At 39.3% G+C, this 13,308-nt stretch overlaps 1 protein-coding gene across 1 annotated transcript in view; it reads right to left on the bottom strand.

Annotated features, from left to right (window-relative positions):
• Window positions 1–13,308, bottom strand: part of PKDCC (protein kinase domain containing, cytoplasmic) — an 86,295-nt gene that overhangs the window by 34,618 nt on the left and 38,369 nt on the right. The window contains exons 2-3 of the mRNA XM_077282358.1: window positions 7,116–7,238; window positions 4,354–4,625 (exon numbers count right to left, since the gene is read on the bottom strand). Of these exons, the coding sequence (XP_077138473.1) occupies window positions 4,354–4,625; window positions 7,116–7,238 (395 nt within the window). The remainder of the gene's footprint in view (window positions 1–4,353; window positions 4,626–7,115; window positions 7,239–13,308) is intronic.

Raw genomic sequence — 13,308 nt, 5'->3', positions numbered from 1 at the left:
TGCTGTTTTCTCTTTTTCTCACACAGATGACATTACCTGCCCACAGTAACCACCTGTAGGCTCCTTTCTGGTATGTGTCATCAGTATGGAACACTTACAGTAATAATTGGCGGGAATCAGCTACTTGTATATACCTTAGCCTTATATACAATATGGATAGCTTTGTCCTATTAGGAAAAAGGGGAGAGGCTCCTGCTGCAGCCAATTTAAAGGGGACTATTTGCTGTTACTATGGACCTAAAAACTGACTATCTGCCTGTGTCATTGACCACTCCTGCTGGCAATTGAGCTGCTCTTCTGGGCTGCTCTGCTGATGGGGCGTGACTGCCGATGTCATGCTGATTGACAGCTGGCTCCCCGCAGTAAGGCAGTGGGGAGACAGCTGTCAATCAGCATGACGCTGGCATTCACACAAGAAAAGCTGCTGCTCTGCCCCCGACTGCTCCTGAATAGCTGTCAGGAGCAGTCTGGGGGCACAACAGACAGGTGACAACTACATGCCTGTTAGATCTTAGGCCCATAGTCTCAGATGACGCCTTTATCTGCCACACATAGAACAGTGAAGTGCATGAAGGTAACATGGCTGAGCTCCTGAAACATACATAGATGCACAGAGATGTCGGGTCCTCCAAAGACATTCTTAGTAGTCACTCTGAATAACTAATAGAAGATCTTAGTAATAAAACTACATTATGGAATTGCTTTTCAAGCATTTCTTTAATTTTTGAACATTTTTAACTACAGTGTGTAGCATAATTTTGCAGACTTTGGCAAATACTATCCGAAAGTTATAAAGTTATTTTACCCATCACGGGTCACTTTTCCACAATGATTTAGGAGTGTTTACAAAGTGAATGTAATATATTACTAAGAGTTCCAAAAACTTTTTTTTACTTTGTTTTTGTTAAAGGTCTCCCAGCGCTTTTAAATGAAAGCCTCGGCCTATTGTTGCCTCCAGCCTCGTATCCCTTTGAAAGAAAGTTTACGAGTTGGGCCAGAGTTTTGATATGCCATGACTTGCCAAGTGCCCCTATAATCTGTTTACTAGCGGTTGGGTTGCGATGAATAAAGAGTTTCCACAAGAAGTCCATTTGCTGCAGTTCATTTACATCATGGCCTTTTAGCTTGTTGAAATCATCAACCTTGTCCTAATGCAAAGTGTCATAAATCATCACACGCTCACTGTCTGCTGAAAGGAAGAGCGAGGATTCTGGCCACAAACCCTCCGACTTAGGAACACGGATTTAGCCGCAACAAGGACGGCTTCTGTAAGTTCAAAGGGGATTGGGAAAACACAGCAGATTAAAAGGACAAGTAAAGGAAAGTTCACCGGGTCGTGTGTTAATCATGGAGTAAACTATGTAAGGTCAACAGCGGATTCCAAATGTCCTCTACATCTAGAACACAAAGAAGGAAAGAGAAAAAAATCTATTTCACAATCACACAATAACTACTAAAAATGTGAAAACACCCATTATCTATCTACTGTATATTATCTATCCATCTGTCTATCTATCTATCTATCTATCTATCTATCTATCTATCTATCTATCTATCTATCTATCTATCTATCTATTGTCTATCTATCTATTATCTATCTATCTATCATTTATATATCTATTATCTATCTATCTATCCATCCATCTATCATCTATCTACCGTATCTATTTTCTCTCAATCTATTATCTATCTATCTATCTATCTATCTATCTATCTATCTATCTATCTATCTATCTATCTATTGTCTATCTATCTATTATCTATCTATCTATCATTTATATATCTATTATCTATCTATCTATCCATCCATCTATCATCTATCTACCGTATCTATTTTCTATCAATCTATTATCTATCTATCTATCTATCTATCTATCTATCTATCTATCTATCTATCTATCTACCTATCTATCTATCTATCTATCTATTGTCTATCTATCTGTCTATCTGTTATCTATCTATTATCTATCTATGATTTATCTATTATCTATCTATCTATCTATCTATCTATCATCTATCTATCATTTATCTATTATCTATCTATATAAAAATCCAGAAAAATTGGAGGCAACACACCTGCTGCCTCCAATTTTTCTGGATTTTTATAATTGAGGTTTGGTATTTGCCTGGGGGGCTCTGCACCAGGACTCTTACTTTGTGCTGCTCTAATTCTCTTTCTCCTATTATCTATCTATCTATCTATCTATCATCTATCTATTATCTATCTATCTATTATCTATCTATCTATCATCTATCTATTATCTATCTGTCTATCTATTATCTATCTATTATCTATCATATATTATCTATCTATTTATCTATCTATTATCTATCAATCTACCTATCTTTCTATCTATTTATTATCTATCATCTATGTATCCATCTTCTTTCTTATCATTCATCTATTTAATGGAGATCATGTATAGTATTATCAAAGTTCAAATTTACAAAACATTGCAAGATTTTTGTTAAATATTGGCACATCTTTAAATTATTTTTATTTTATTATTATTTGTATATTTTTAATTTTATTATTAGTTTTTTATGACACCGACCTACTGAAAATGATTCTACAATTTTATTTTTTTTTGCAACTTTTTAAAAACAAATGTTTCTAAAAATACCTGGATCAGCACACAATGCCCACTTTCACCAACAATATAAGAAACAGTTGTATGAGGTTGAAAATGATGCACATTTGTCAAAAGTAGAGCTAAATGAATACATTCTAGTTGATTTCAACTCAATTTTACAAAAAAAATCAGAATTCTGGAGAATATGGATGTTTTGTAATTCAGCAAAATGGAGGCCGGCTGTGGAGTGCCCTCTGGGAGCCTGAGGCCGGAAGTCCAAGCTTAGCGTTCATTCTAGTCCGGGACCTCTGGCTGCGAGCAAGCCTCATTTGATCACAGCGCATGTGCAAAGGCTTCTGGGGCTCATGGCTGGATTTCCCCGCTTAGGGCTTACACTGGACTGGAAATGGGGCATGATGGACGTGTGGAGAACTGGACAGTGGGTAAAGAACTGCGGTGGTGGACAGAGAAGGCAGCTGTGAGTATGAGGGGTTTTTTAAACTTGAAAAGAAATAAAATATACTCACCTCACTGCTCTCCTCTCGGGCCAACCCCACTGCTCCCTGTCCGCATCTCTAGTCCGGTGTTCACTATGCAATGGGGAGGACATGACATATCTGAAGTAAACTCTGGGGCCTGCAGCCGGAAACTCCGGGTTGGTGTTCAATCTATGCCCAGAACTTCCAGCCACACGCAGGCCCTGAGAGGTCACTGTGGATGCTGGAGCCCATGGCAGAAAATCCTGGCCTAGAGTGAACATCGGGCTGGAAATGTGTGGAGAGCTGAACAGCGGGATGGGAGCAGCGGAGACCCCCGGACAGGTGAGCAGTGATGTGTGCATGATTTTTTTTTTCTTTTTACATCTTACTTTTACTATTCTCTGGGGAATGGAAAGAAACCATAGCATAATAGGAAACATTTGATTCAAATTACTTTGCTGCCAATTGAATTTCCTGGGAACATCAGAAAATGTGGAAAATTCATAATTCGCGAGATCCAAAAAGTTCAAATAATAGGAGTAAAATTAATAATAACTAAACATGATATCTATTTATCTGAATAACATTTATCTACTAACTTATCTATCAGTTCTGTAGAAGATTCCTGTGTACCACTTCCATAATTCGGAGCTTTCTTGGGACAACTGTATTCTATCTATCTATCCTCATAGCTTTCTATCTATCTATCTATCTATCTATCTATCTATCTATCTATCTATCTATCTATCTATCTATCCTCATAACTATCTATCTATCTATCTATCCTCATAACTATCTATCTATCTATATATCTATCTATCTATATATCGATCTATTATCTATCTATATATCTATCTATCTATCTATCATCTATCTATCTATTATCTATCTATCTATCTATCTATCTATTATCTATCATCTATATATCTATCTATCTATCTGTATATCTATCTATTATCTATCTATATACTGTATCTATGTATCATCTATCTATCTATCATCTATCTATCTATCTATATACAGTTTCTATCTATCTATTAGCTATATATCTATTATCTATCATCTATCTATCTATCATCTATCATCTATCATCTATCTATCTATTATCTATCTATTATATATCTATCTACCTATCCTCTATTTATCTATCTATTTATCTATCTATCTATCTATCTATCTATCTATCTAAGAAATATTATTTACATAGACACGAGAAACATGACATACAGGTTTCCTGGAAAGATTCCCAGCCAGTCCCTTCTTGAAGACATCTTGCTGTGGCCATACACGTGGTCTCTTACCTGTAGGCATTGTAGAGGTTCCGCTTCTCATTCATGTTTTGACATTTGCTATCAACAGAACATTGAAGTGTAAAGTTCCTGGCAGGGAATTCCATAAAGCAGTTCTCATTGCTTGTACACGGTGTCTCCTCCATGCTCGCATCATCTAAGTCAGTCACTTTCAGTTCACCATCAACGATCACAAACTGACGAGGACGGAAATCCAGTAATGTTATGGAGCCAAGCGGGGAATGGGCGAGGTAATGCAGCAGTCGTACTAAGCTGAGGCAAATCTGCAATATGCAACATTGTGGAAATGAACAGGATCACAGCGTTATCTCACAATCGCAATACTTTTCACAAAGCACAGTGAACAGTGAAGACATACTTATTGTGGTATTGTTGGTCTTGACTAAGCCTCACATAATGTTTCTTCATTGTACCTTTGTGTATTTTTTCATCTCGCTTTGCCCCTCTCTATATACAGCTTCACAAAACAGATTGGTCGCTTCTATTCTTATCTGCTAAGGATACATTTCCCAGCATCACCTTGCTTCTCTTCAGTGCTGCAGATCCTTCCCCCTCTTCTGTGTGCTCCTGATATTCTAAAGGTAGAATTCACCATACGTTTCTATGCATTCTCTGCTATTGTACAAGTACCCTGCCTGACTGATTTCACCTTCTTCCATCTACATCAGTATAGCTGCACTGTGGCTTAACAGAATTATTAGCTGGTTTATAGCAGAGCTCAACTCTCCTGCACTTCTCCACAGTAGAATTTGTAATTACTATGCAGTGAAGACAGAGTGGTGTTTTTTGTCTGCTGCTGAGAAGTGAATAATGTGAAACTGCAAATGCGGTATTGTGCATCAACAGAAGAACATTTACAATTTCACATCACTGAACTCTCAGCAGCAGGCAACAAACAGCTCCAACTCCTCTCAGTTCCTCTATATATGGCCCCATTCTGCAGAATGTCACTTCACTCAGCCCCTCTACTTACAGACATATCCTGCAGTATATCATTCTTTTCCATTGTTTTATCTACAGCTCCATACTGCAGTATATCACTCATCTCAGCCCCCTATATACTGCCTCATTCTGCATTATACTGTATCACTACTTGCAGCCCCACTATACACTGCTCCATCCTGCAGCATATAAACCTTTTCAGCCCCATCTATACACAGCCCCAACTTGCTATATATAACTTCTCTCAACCCCTCTAAACACAGCCCCATCCTGCAGTATATCTCTCCTCTCAGTCCCTCTATGCACAGCCCCATCCTGCAGAACATGTCCTCTTTCTGCCTCTCTATAACAGTAACATTCTGCAGCATATGACACCTCTCAGCCCCTCTATACATCACACCTCTCAGCACTTCTATATATCACACTTCTCAGCCTCTCTTTATATCACACTTCTCAGCCCCTCTATGTATCACACCTCTCAGCCCCTCTATATATCACACCTCTCAGCCCCTCTATATATCACACCTCTCAGCACTTCTATATATTTTGGGAATAACCATTTAAATACTATGATCCCTTTTATATTTTTAGGCCACATTATTATACATAAGCAAACACATTACAAAAAGTAATGCATTGTGGGAAAACAGGATAATGTGATGTGTGCAACACATTTGGGCTTATTTGTCAGTGCTGTCTAAATCTTAAAGAGTGCCAACTTTGACTAGACAGTCTTAAAATGCATAAAATTTACACTGTTCGATAAATCTGGCAAATTTTAGGAGCACTGTGCTGAACTTTAGGCCAATGCCCCTTTCCTGGTAAATCACATCTCTTTTCGACGAAGTCATGATCCACAGTCTGACAAGTTGTAAAAAGGGCCTAAAACACTAAATATAATAAAATAATAATAAACTTGGTGCAGGTTATGAAAGACAGCGTTTTGCTGCAAATTAGGCAAAAATTTGGGCATATTTAGCTTGATTAATATAACTGGAAATAACACAAAACCAACACACTCCTATTTCCAGTTGCCATTATATAAAGCTATTGGCAAAAGTAAACTAGTCTTTTCTTATAGACAATCTAAGACCAGCATATTGTAAGGGTAGAGATCCGGGATTCCAGCACTGGGTAACTTATACTGCCCAATTATCATGAACGATCGTTCATAGCATGCCTGATAATTGGACCGCCTAAACAGGCTGCCGATCACCCAATGGATGAACAAAATACTCGTTTGCAGGGTGAAATAATCTTTTGTGCTGCACAAACGATCATAGTTCCGGATATGTAAACAAGACTTGTGCTGCCGAGAATAATGGTGGCCTATGTGAACTGAACGATCTTTTACAGAGTGATCGGTACACATCTGTATCATGGTCTACCTGTGTAAACAGGCTACTTAATGACGGCCAACCAGCAAGCATTTTGCCGACCAGCTGTTGATTAGCACACCAACGGTCCTTTACTATGCTGCTTTCTATAGTTTTGATAAAACAGTGTTCTATCAGCAGGAGATAATTAATGAGAAGACTAGCAAATCTGCAGCAATGTAGTCAAATCTTTACTAACCAACTGTAATACTTCATCTGTCCTGTAGGAGTGCTGTAATTCACGCAGTCTATTACCTAGTGGAAAATGTGATATCTCCTGCAATTGGCTATGTGCATCCCTTTTCGAATGGATGAATGAAATTATTACATTAAATCTTTTCCTGAGTTTTGTTTTTGTAATGAAGAATTTTTTTTGTTTGTTACAATAATAGAAAATGGAATTTTTTTTAGAATCAAATTAAACCGTTCACTTACCCGGAATCTGTCCTCCCAAGAGGATTGTAAAAGCTGAATCATCTCTAGAGGGGAACCCAGTTCAATGATGGTTGTCAGGGTGTCAGATATGTCGTTGCTGTCTTGATAACAATATCCATAAAGCTGAAAAATCACAATACAAGCAGATGAGATCAATCTGTATATCAGGTGAGCAATACCAAAGCAGTGCACCAGTCGTGTATATTGCATACAGCTGTGACAACTTGTGCACAAATTAGTTTTAATAAATATCTTAAACCTCTAGTTCAAACATCGATGAAAGGTGTTTCTGCTAAATTTGTCACTTTCAAATCAGCTGGTGAAAGTAATCCACTGGATCTCAATATTATTCATCTTATAAGAGACCCAATGGATGACTTCAGATAGAAAATTAGGGCAGGTGCAGACGAGTGTATTTTTGGTCCTAATGGGAACCAATAAAATATCGGATTGCAATCGGACCAATATAGTCTATGGGGCCGTGAACATGTTCAATTTTTTCCTCTGGCAGAGTCTGTCAAAAGAAAAAAATCAGTGCATGCCCAAGTTTTGATCTGATGAACGGATAACACTCCGCCATGCAAGTCAATGAGTGCGTGGGAAACATCGGACTGCACTCGGAAGACATCTGAGTGCGGTCCGATTTCCACGCATTGAGAGACAGGAAAAGATGGATAATTTTCTCCTCATCCGATAGAATTGGATCACACTATGATCACACTCTGGTCAAACTGTGATCAGAGTGTCATTTGATGGGAAAATCTATCGCCATCTGCACCTGGCCATAGTGAAAATCAGATAAGCCAGGAGGATCTTTGTGACGGTAATTTCTACTGAGTGTGTATGTGTTATAGTAATAATAGTGATGCGTGCAAGTGCTCGTTATTCGAGTTTCCAGTGGGTGCTTGGGTATTCCCCGAGTATCGCGGGTTCTTGAGTAACATGTTCTAGTCCCTGCGGCCACATGTTTCGAGGCTGTTAGACAGGTACAAAACATGTGGCCGCAGGGACTCGAACATGTCAATCGAGCACCGGTGAAACTTGGTGCATTCTCGAGCACCCTTGGTAAACTAGAGTAACGAGCACTTGCACTTTTCACTAATTAAGTCAGACTTCTCTGTAGGTGGTTCATTTTCCCTGAGAACAAAAGGGTCAGGCATGTTGAATTCTAACTACCTCATCCTTCACTCTATCCTCGACGGCTATCTTTCCTAAATCTGGCATACACAGGAACCCTTCACTCAGCCAAACTTTCCTTTGTTTTCTGTCTGACTGTCTGTCCACAGTCTCCAATATCATGTCCGCTCTCTATCTGAAACTCAACCTCTCCAAAGCTGAACTTCTTCTGCTCCCGCTATCTTCTAACCTCCTTCACCTCCCACATACAATCTCTTGCCCGCTCATGCCGCTTACACCTAAAGGACATCCCTAGAATCCGCCCTTTTCTCACCATGGAAACAACAAAACCCCTCACTGTCGCCTTCATCCACTCCCGCCTGGACTACTGTAACGCTCTATTAATTGGCCTCCCCCTCACTCGACTTTCCCCTCTCCAGTTCATCCTTAATGCAGCAGCCAGGGTCATCCATCTGGCTAATCGTTACTCGGACGCGTCCGCTCTTCGCCAATTGTTACACTGGCTGCCCAATCATTATAGGATACAATTCAAAGTACTTGTTCTCACCCACAAAGCTCTCCACAGTGCGGCACCCCCTTACATCTCTTCCCTCATTTCTGTCTATCGGCCTAACCGACCTCTGCGCTCTGCAAATGACTTTTGACTAACCTCTGCACTAATCCGTACCTCCCACTCCTGACTCCAAGACTTCTCCCGTGCTGCACCAATCCTCTGGAATGCTCTACCCCAAGATATTAGGACCATCCACAATTTGTACAGTTTTAGGCGCTCGCTCAAAACACATTTGTTCAGAGCGGCCTATCACGTTCACTAATCAAAGCCATTTTATGTTTGCGTGTGTGTGTCCCATTCACTACTTCCATCTATCCCCCCTCTCATGATGGTTGATTATTATTTTTATTATTTTATGCTGCTAGAATCATCTAACAGTTACTTATCTCCTGACCAGACAAAAATATCAGGTGACCGAAATCCAATCGTCTGATCCTTACGTCCTCCAATGTAATTTGTTGGGGGGACAGTCGGAAGGCTTCTATACACCTTAAATGGTCGAATGATCCCATCAAAATTGGCAAGCTCTGACAACTTTTAATTATTGATGTGCATAGGGGCCTTAAGACAAAGCAAGTTAAATAGATTTACGATAATTGAGGTTAGATGTTTTACCAATGTTACCAATAAATAAAATTAAATAAAATTTTTTAATTTTTTTAAAGTAATATTGTATCATTAATTTAATGTAGATTATGGTGGATCCTTGTGAAGCAATGTAAATGCATTAAAGAAAAAGATTCATTAACATTTTTATATTGGAATTCCTCTTAGTTACCTATGTAATTCTGTGCAAGTGCATTAAAATACTTATTACTGCCGGGTTTCCAGTCCGTTCCTGTCCCATGTGACCGCTCTTCAGCTTTGATGGCGCACACAGGGAAAAGGGTTCACGCTGAAACCCCTGTATTAACCGATTAGTCTGTTATTAGGTCACATGGGCCAGAAGAGGACCGGAGCAGCGCTGGGAATTGGTGAAGACGGCAATCGGTAAGTTCTGCAATGCCACAACATCTTCTTCAATATTCTTTATGGGAAGTTTCTGTAAAAATCAGAATGTTCCTGTTTTGTTGCATTGTGTATTTTAGGCTATAACAATCTTTGGCATTTATGCAATAAAACTAAAATACTCTTTTAATACCTGACTCCTCTATGTATAACACTGAGGAATATGCTGTCGCAGTATATAAATACATTTTTATGAGTCTGATTATTTATCCAATTATCATGTAATTGTTGGCGAAACCCAAATTCTATATTTTTGATATTTTGTATTAAATGTGACAGTACAGAAACATTCCCTTCAGTTTGGTAATATGAAATTAATTGCACCAGTGATCGGCTCCTGGGATTTCTAGTAACCTCTATTTTTGTTTCTTTCCTACATCTGTTTCAAGTACTGGGAAGTGTTTGCAGAGCAGATGAACGGTGGGTGTGCGCTCTTTTCTTTGGATGATACCTGCAGAATAATTGTTTTAGATGTACTTTGAGATGGAGCAGTAATCACCGTATAGCAGTTAAACAGAACAAGACAGAAATTGGCCAAGAAATTCCCATCATGGTCATTTCTCGTTGACAAATACAGTGGCATGTAAAAGTTTGGACATCCCTTGTCAAAATTATTGTTATTGTGAAGAGTTAAACAAGTTGAAGATTAAATTACCGTATATCTAAAAGGCCTAAACTTAAAGATGACACATTTCCATTGTATTTTAGGCAAAAAATATATATATTGTCATTTTTTACATTTTAAAAATTACAAAAAGGAAAATGGGCCGCTGTAAAAGTCTGAGCACCCTTGGAGATTTGTGTGTTCAGATAACTTTGATCAAGGTTTCAGACCTTAATTAGCCTGTTAGAGTTATGGCTTGTTCACTATCATCATTAGGAAAGGCCAGGTGATGAAAATTTCCCAGCTTTATAAAACCCAGCCTCTTCTAACCTGGTACCAAATAACAATAGCCATGGGTTCTTCTAAGCAGCAGCCTAGCACTCTGAAAATGAAAAAGGTTGAGGCCCACAAAGCAGGAGATTGCTATAAGAAGATAGCAAAACATTTTCAAGTTGGCCTTTCCTCTGCTCAAACTGCTCAGTTAACAGGAACAGTGGAGGTCAAGATAAGGTCTGGAAAACCAGGCAAAATTTCAGTGAGAGCTGCTTGTAGGATTGCTAGAGAGGCAAATCAGAACTCCCGCTTGAAAGCAAAAGACCTTCAGAAAGATTTAGCAGACTCTGGAGCTGTGGTACATTGTTCTACTGGTCAGAGGCACCTGGACAAATAAGGCCTTCATGGAAGAGTCATCAGAAGAAAACCTCTCCTGCGTCCTCACCATAAAAATTTTTTACATTTTAAAAATTACAAAAAGGAAAATGGGCCGCTGTAAAAGTCTGAGCACCCTTGGAGATTTGTGTGTTCAGATAACTTGGATCAAGGTTTCAGACCTTAATTAGCCTGTTAGAGTTATGGCTTGTTCACTATCATCATTAGGAAAGGCCAGGTGATGAAAATTTCCCAGCTTTATAAAACCCAGCCTCTTCTAACCTGGTACCAAATAACAATAGCCATGGGTTCTTCTAAGCAGCAGCCTAGCACTCTGAAAATGAAAAAGGTTGAGGCCCACAAAGCAGGAGATTGCTATAAGAAGATAGCAAAACATTTTCAAGTTGGCCTTTCCTCTGCTCAAACTGCTCAGTTAACAGGAACAGTGGAGGTCAAGATAAGGTCTGGAAAACCAGGCAAAATTTCAGTGAGAGCTGCTTGTAGGATTGCTAGAGAGGCAAATCAGAACTCCCGCTTGAAAGCAAAAGACCTTCAGAAAGATTTAGCAGACTCTGGAGCTGTGGTACATTGTTCTACTGGTCAGAGGCACCTGGACAAATAAGGCCTTCATGGAAGAGTCATCAGAAGAAAACCTCTCCTGCGTCCTCACCATAAAATTCATGTCAGAAGTATGCGAAAGAACATGTAAACAAGCCTGATGCATTTTGGAAACAAATCCTGTGGGTCGATGAGGTTAAAATAGAACTCTTTGGCTACGATGATCAAAGGTACATGTGGAGAAAAAAAGGGCACAGAATTTCAGGAAAATAACATCTTGCCGGCCATTAAGCATGGGGGTGGATCAATCATGCTTTGAGGTTGTGTTGCAGTCCATAGCCCAGGGAACATTTCACAGGTAGATGGAAGAATGGATTCAATAAAATTTCAACAACATCTTGATGCAAACATAACACCATCTGTAAAACAACTGAAGTTGAAAAGAGGATGGCTTCATCAAATAGATATTGATCCTAAACACACGTCAAAATCCACAATAGACTACTTCAAAAGGTGCAAGCAGAAGGTTTTACAATAGCCCTCACAGTCCCTTGATCTGAACTTCATTGAAAATCTGTGGCTAGACTTCAAAATAGCAGTGTCTGCAAGATGACCCAGGAATCTCACAGAACTGGAAGAATTTTTCAAGGAAGAATGGATGAAAGTTCCTCAAGCAATAATTTAAAGACTCTTGTCCTGCTACAAAAAGGGTTTACGAGCTATGAAACTTGCAAAAGGGGGTGCTACTAGGTACTAACAATGCAGGGTGCCTAAGCTTTTGCATCGGCATAGTTTCCTTTTTGTAATTTTTAACATGTAAAATATGAAAATATCTTCTTTTGCCTAAAATACAAAGGAAATGTGTTATCTTTAACTTTATGCCTTTTAGAGAGTATTTCATCTTCAACTTGCTAAAATGTTCACAATAAAAGAGAATAGAATTTGTATAAGGGTCTTCAGATTCTCCCATGACAGATGGTGATGGAGGAAATAAGAATTGGATAGACTGAATAAAAATGTAGAGGTGTCTAAGGGAATTAGAAGAGATAGGTGAATGCAATCTGATGTGTATAGCTAATCTTAAAGTGGTTACTTTCAAGGGTGTAAATATCACAGTGCTACACACCTGTGCTGGATTTAGGCTTTGGCCATCTCATTCCGGTCTACTGAATTTTGTTGTACTCAATGTCAAGGCTTTGCAGGTGGCCCGGCGTGCTCCCATGTGATTATTTGTATTGGTCTATTCATAGCATACCAAGACATGTCTGTGTCTTGATATTAAGACATTTAGTGTTCTTGAGTCCTGTCTTTCTGTGCCCTTCTGTACCTCTGCTACCGGCTTCCTGGTCTTCTGTCTGCCTGCGTCCTACAGTACCTCTGCTATGTGCTTCCTGGTCTTCTGTCTGCCTGTATCCTCCAGTGCTTCTACTACCCATTTCTCAGGTGACTCACTTGCCTGCAGCTCTGATGCCCATTGCCTGTGTGCAACTTTGGGCTTGGAGGATCCACCTCACCAGATGAGTCAACGCATACCATGCCTTTGGTGATAATAACAGAGGGGGTTCTGTCCTGGTTGGTCCTTGGCTTTCCACAAATGAGTGGCAAGAACCCTAGTAAGCAAACGAGGTAGTGGAAATTGGACGTCATTTAAAAGGAAACCAATAGTAATCATTTTATTCATGGGT

This window comes from Ranitomeya variabilis, chromosome 2, assembly GCF_051348905.1.
Source record: "Ranitomeya variabilis isolate aRanVar5 chromosome 2, aRanVar5.hap1, whole genome shotgun sequence".
NCBI classification, from domain to species: domain Eukaryota; kingdom Metazoa; phylum Chordata; class Amphibia; order Anura; family Dendrobatidae; genus Ranitomeya; species Ranitomeya variabilis.
The sequence above is the reverse complement of the archived record's forward strand: the minus strand, read 5'-3'. Positions and strand labels throughout refer to the sequence as shown.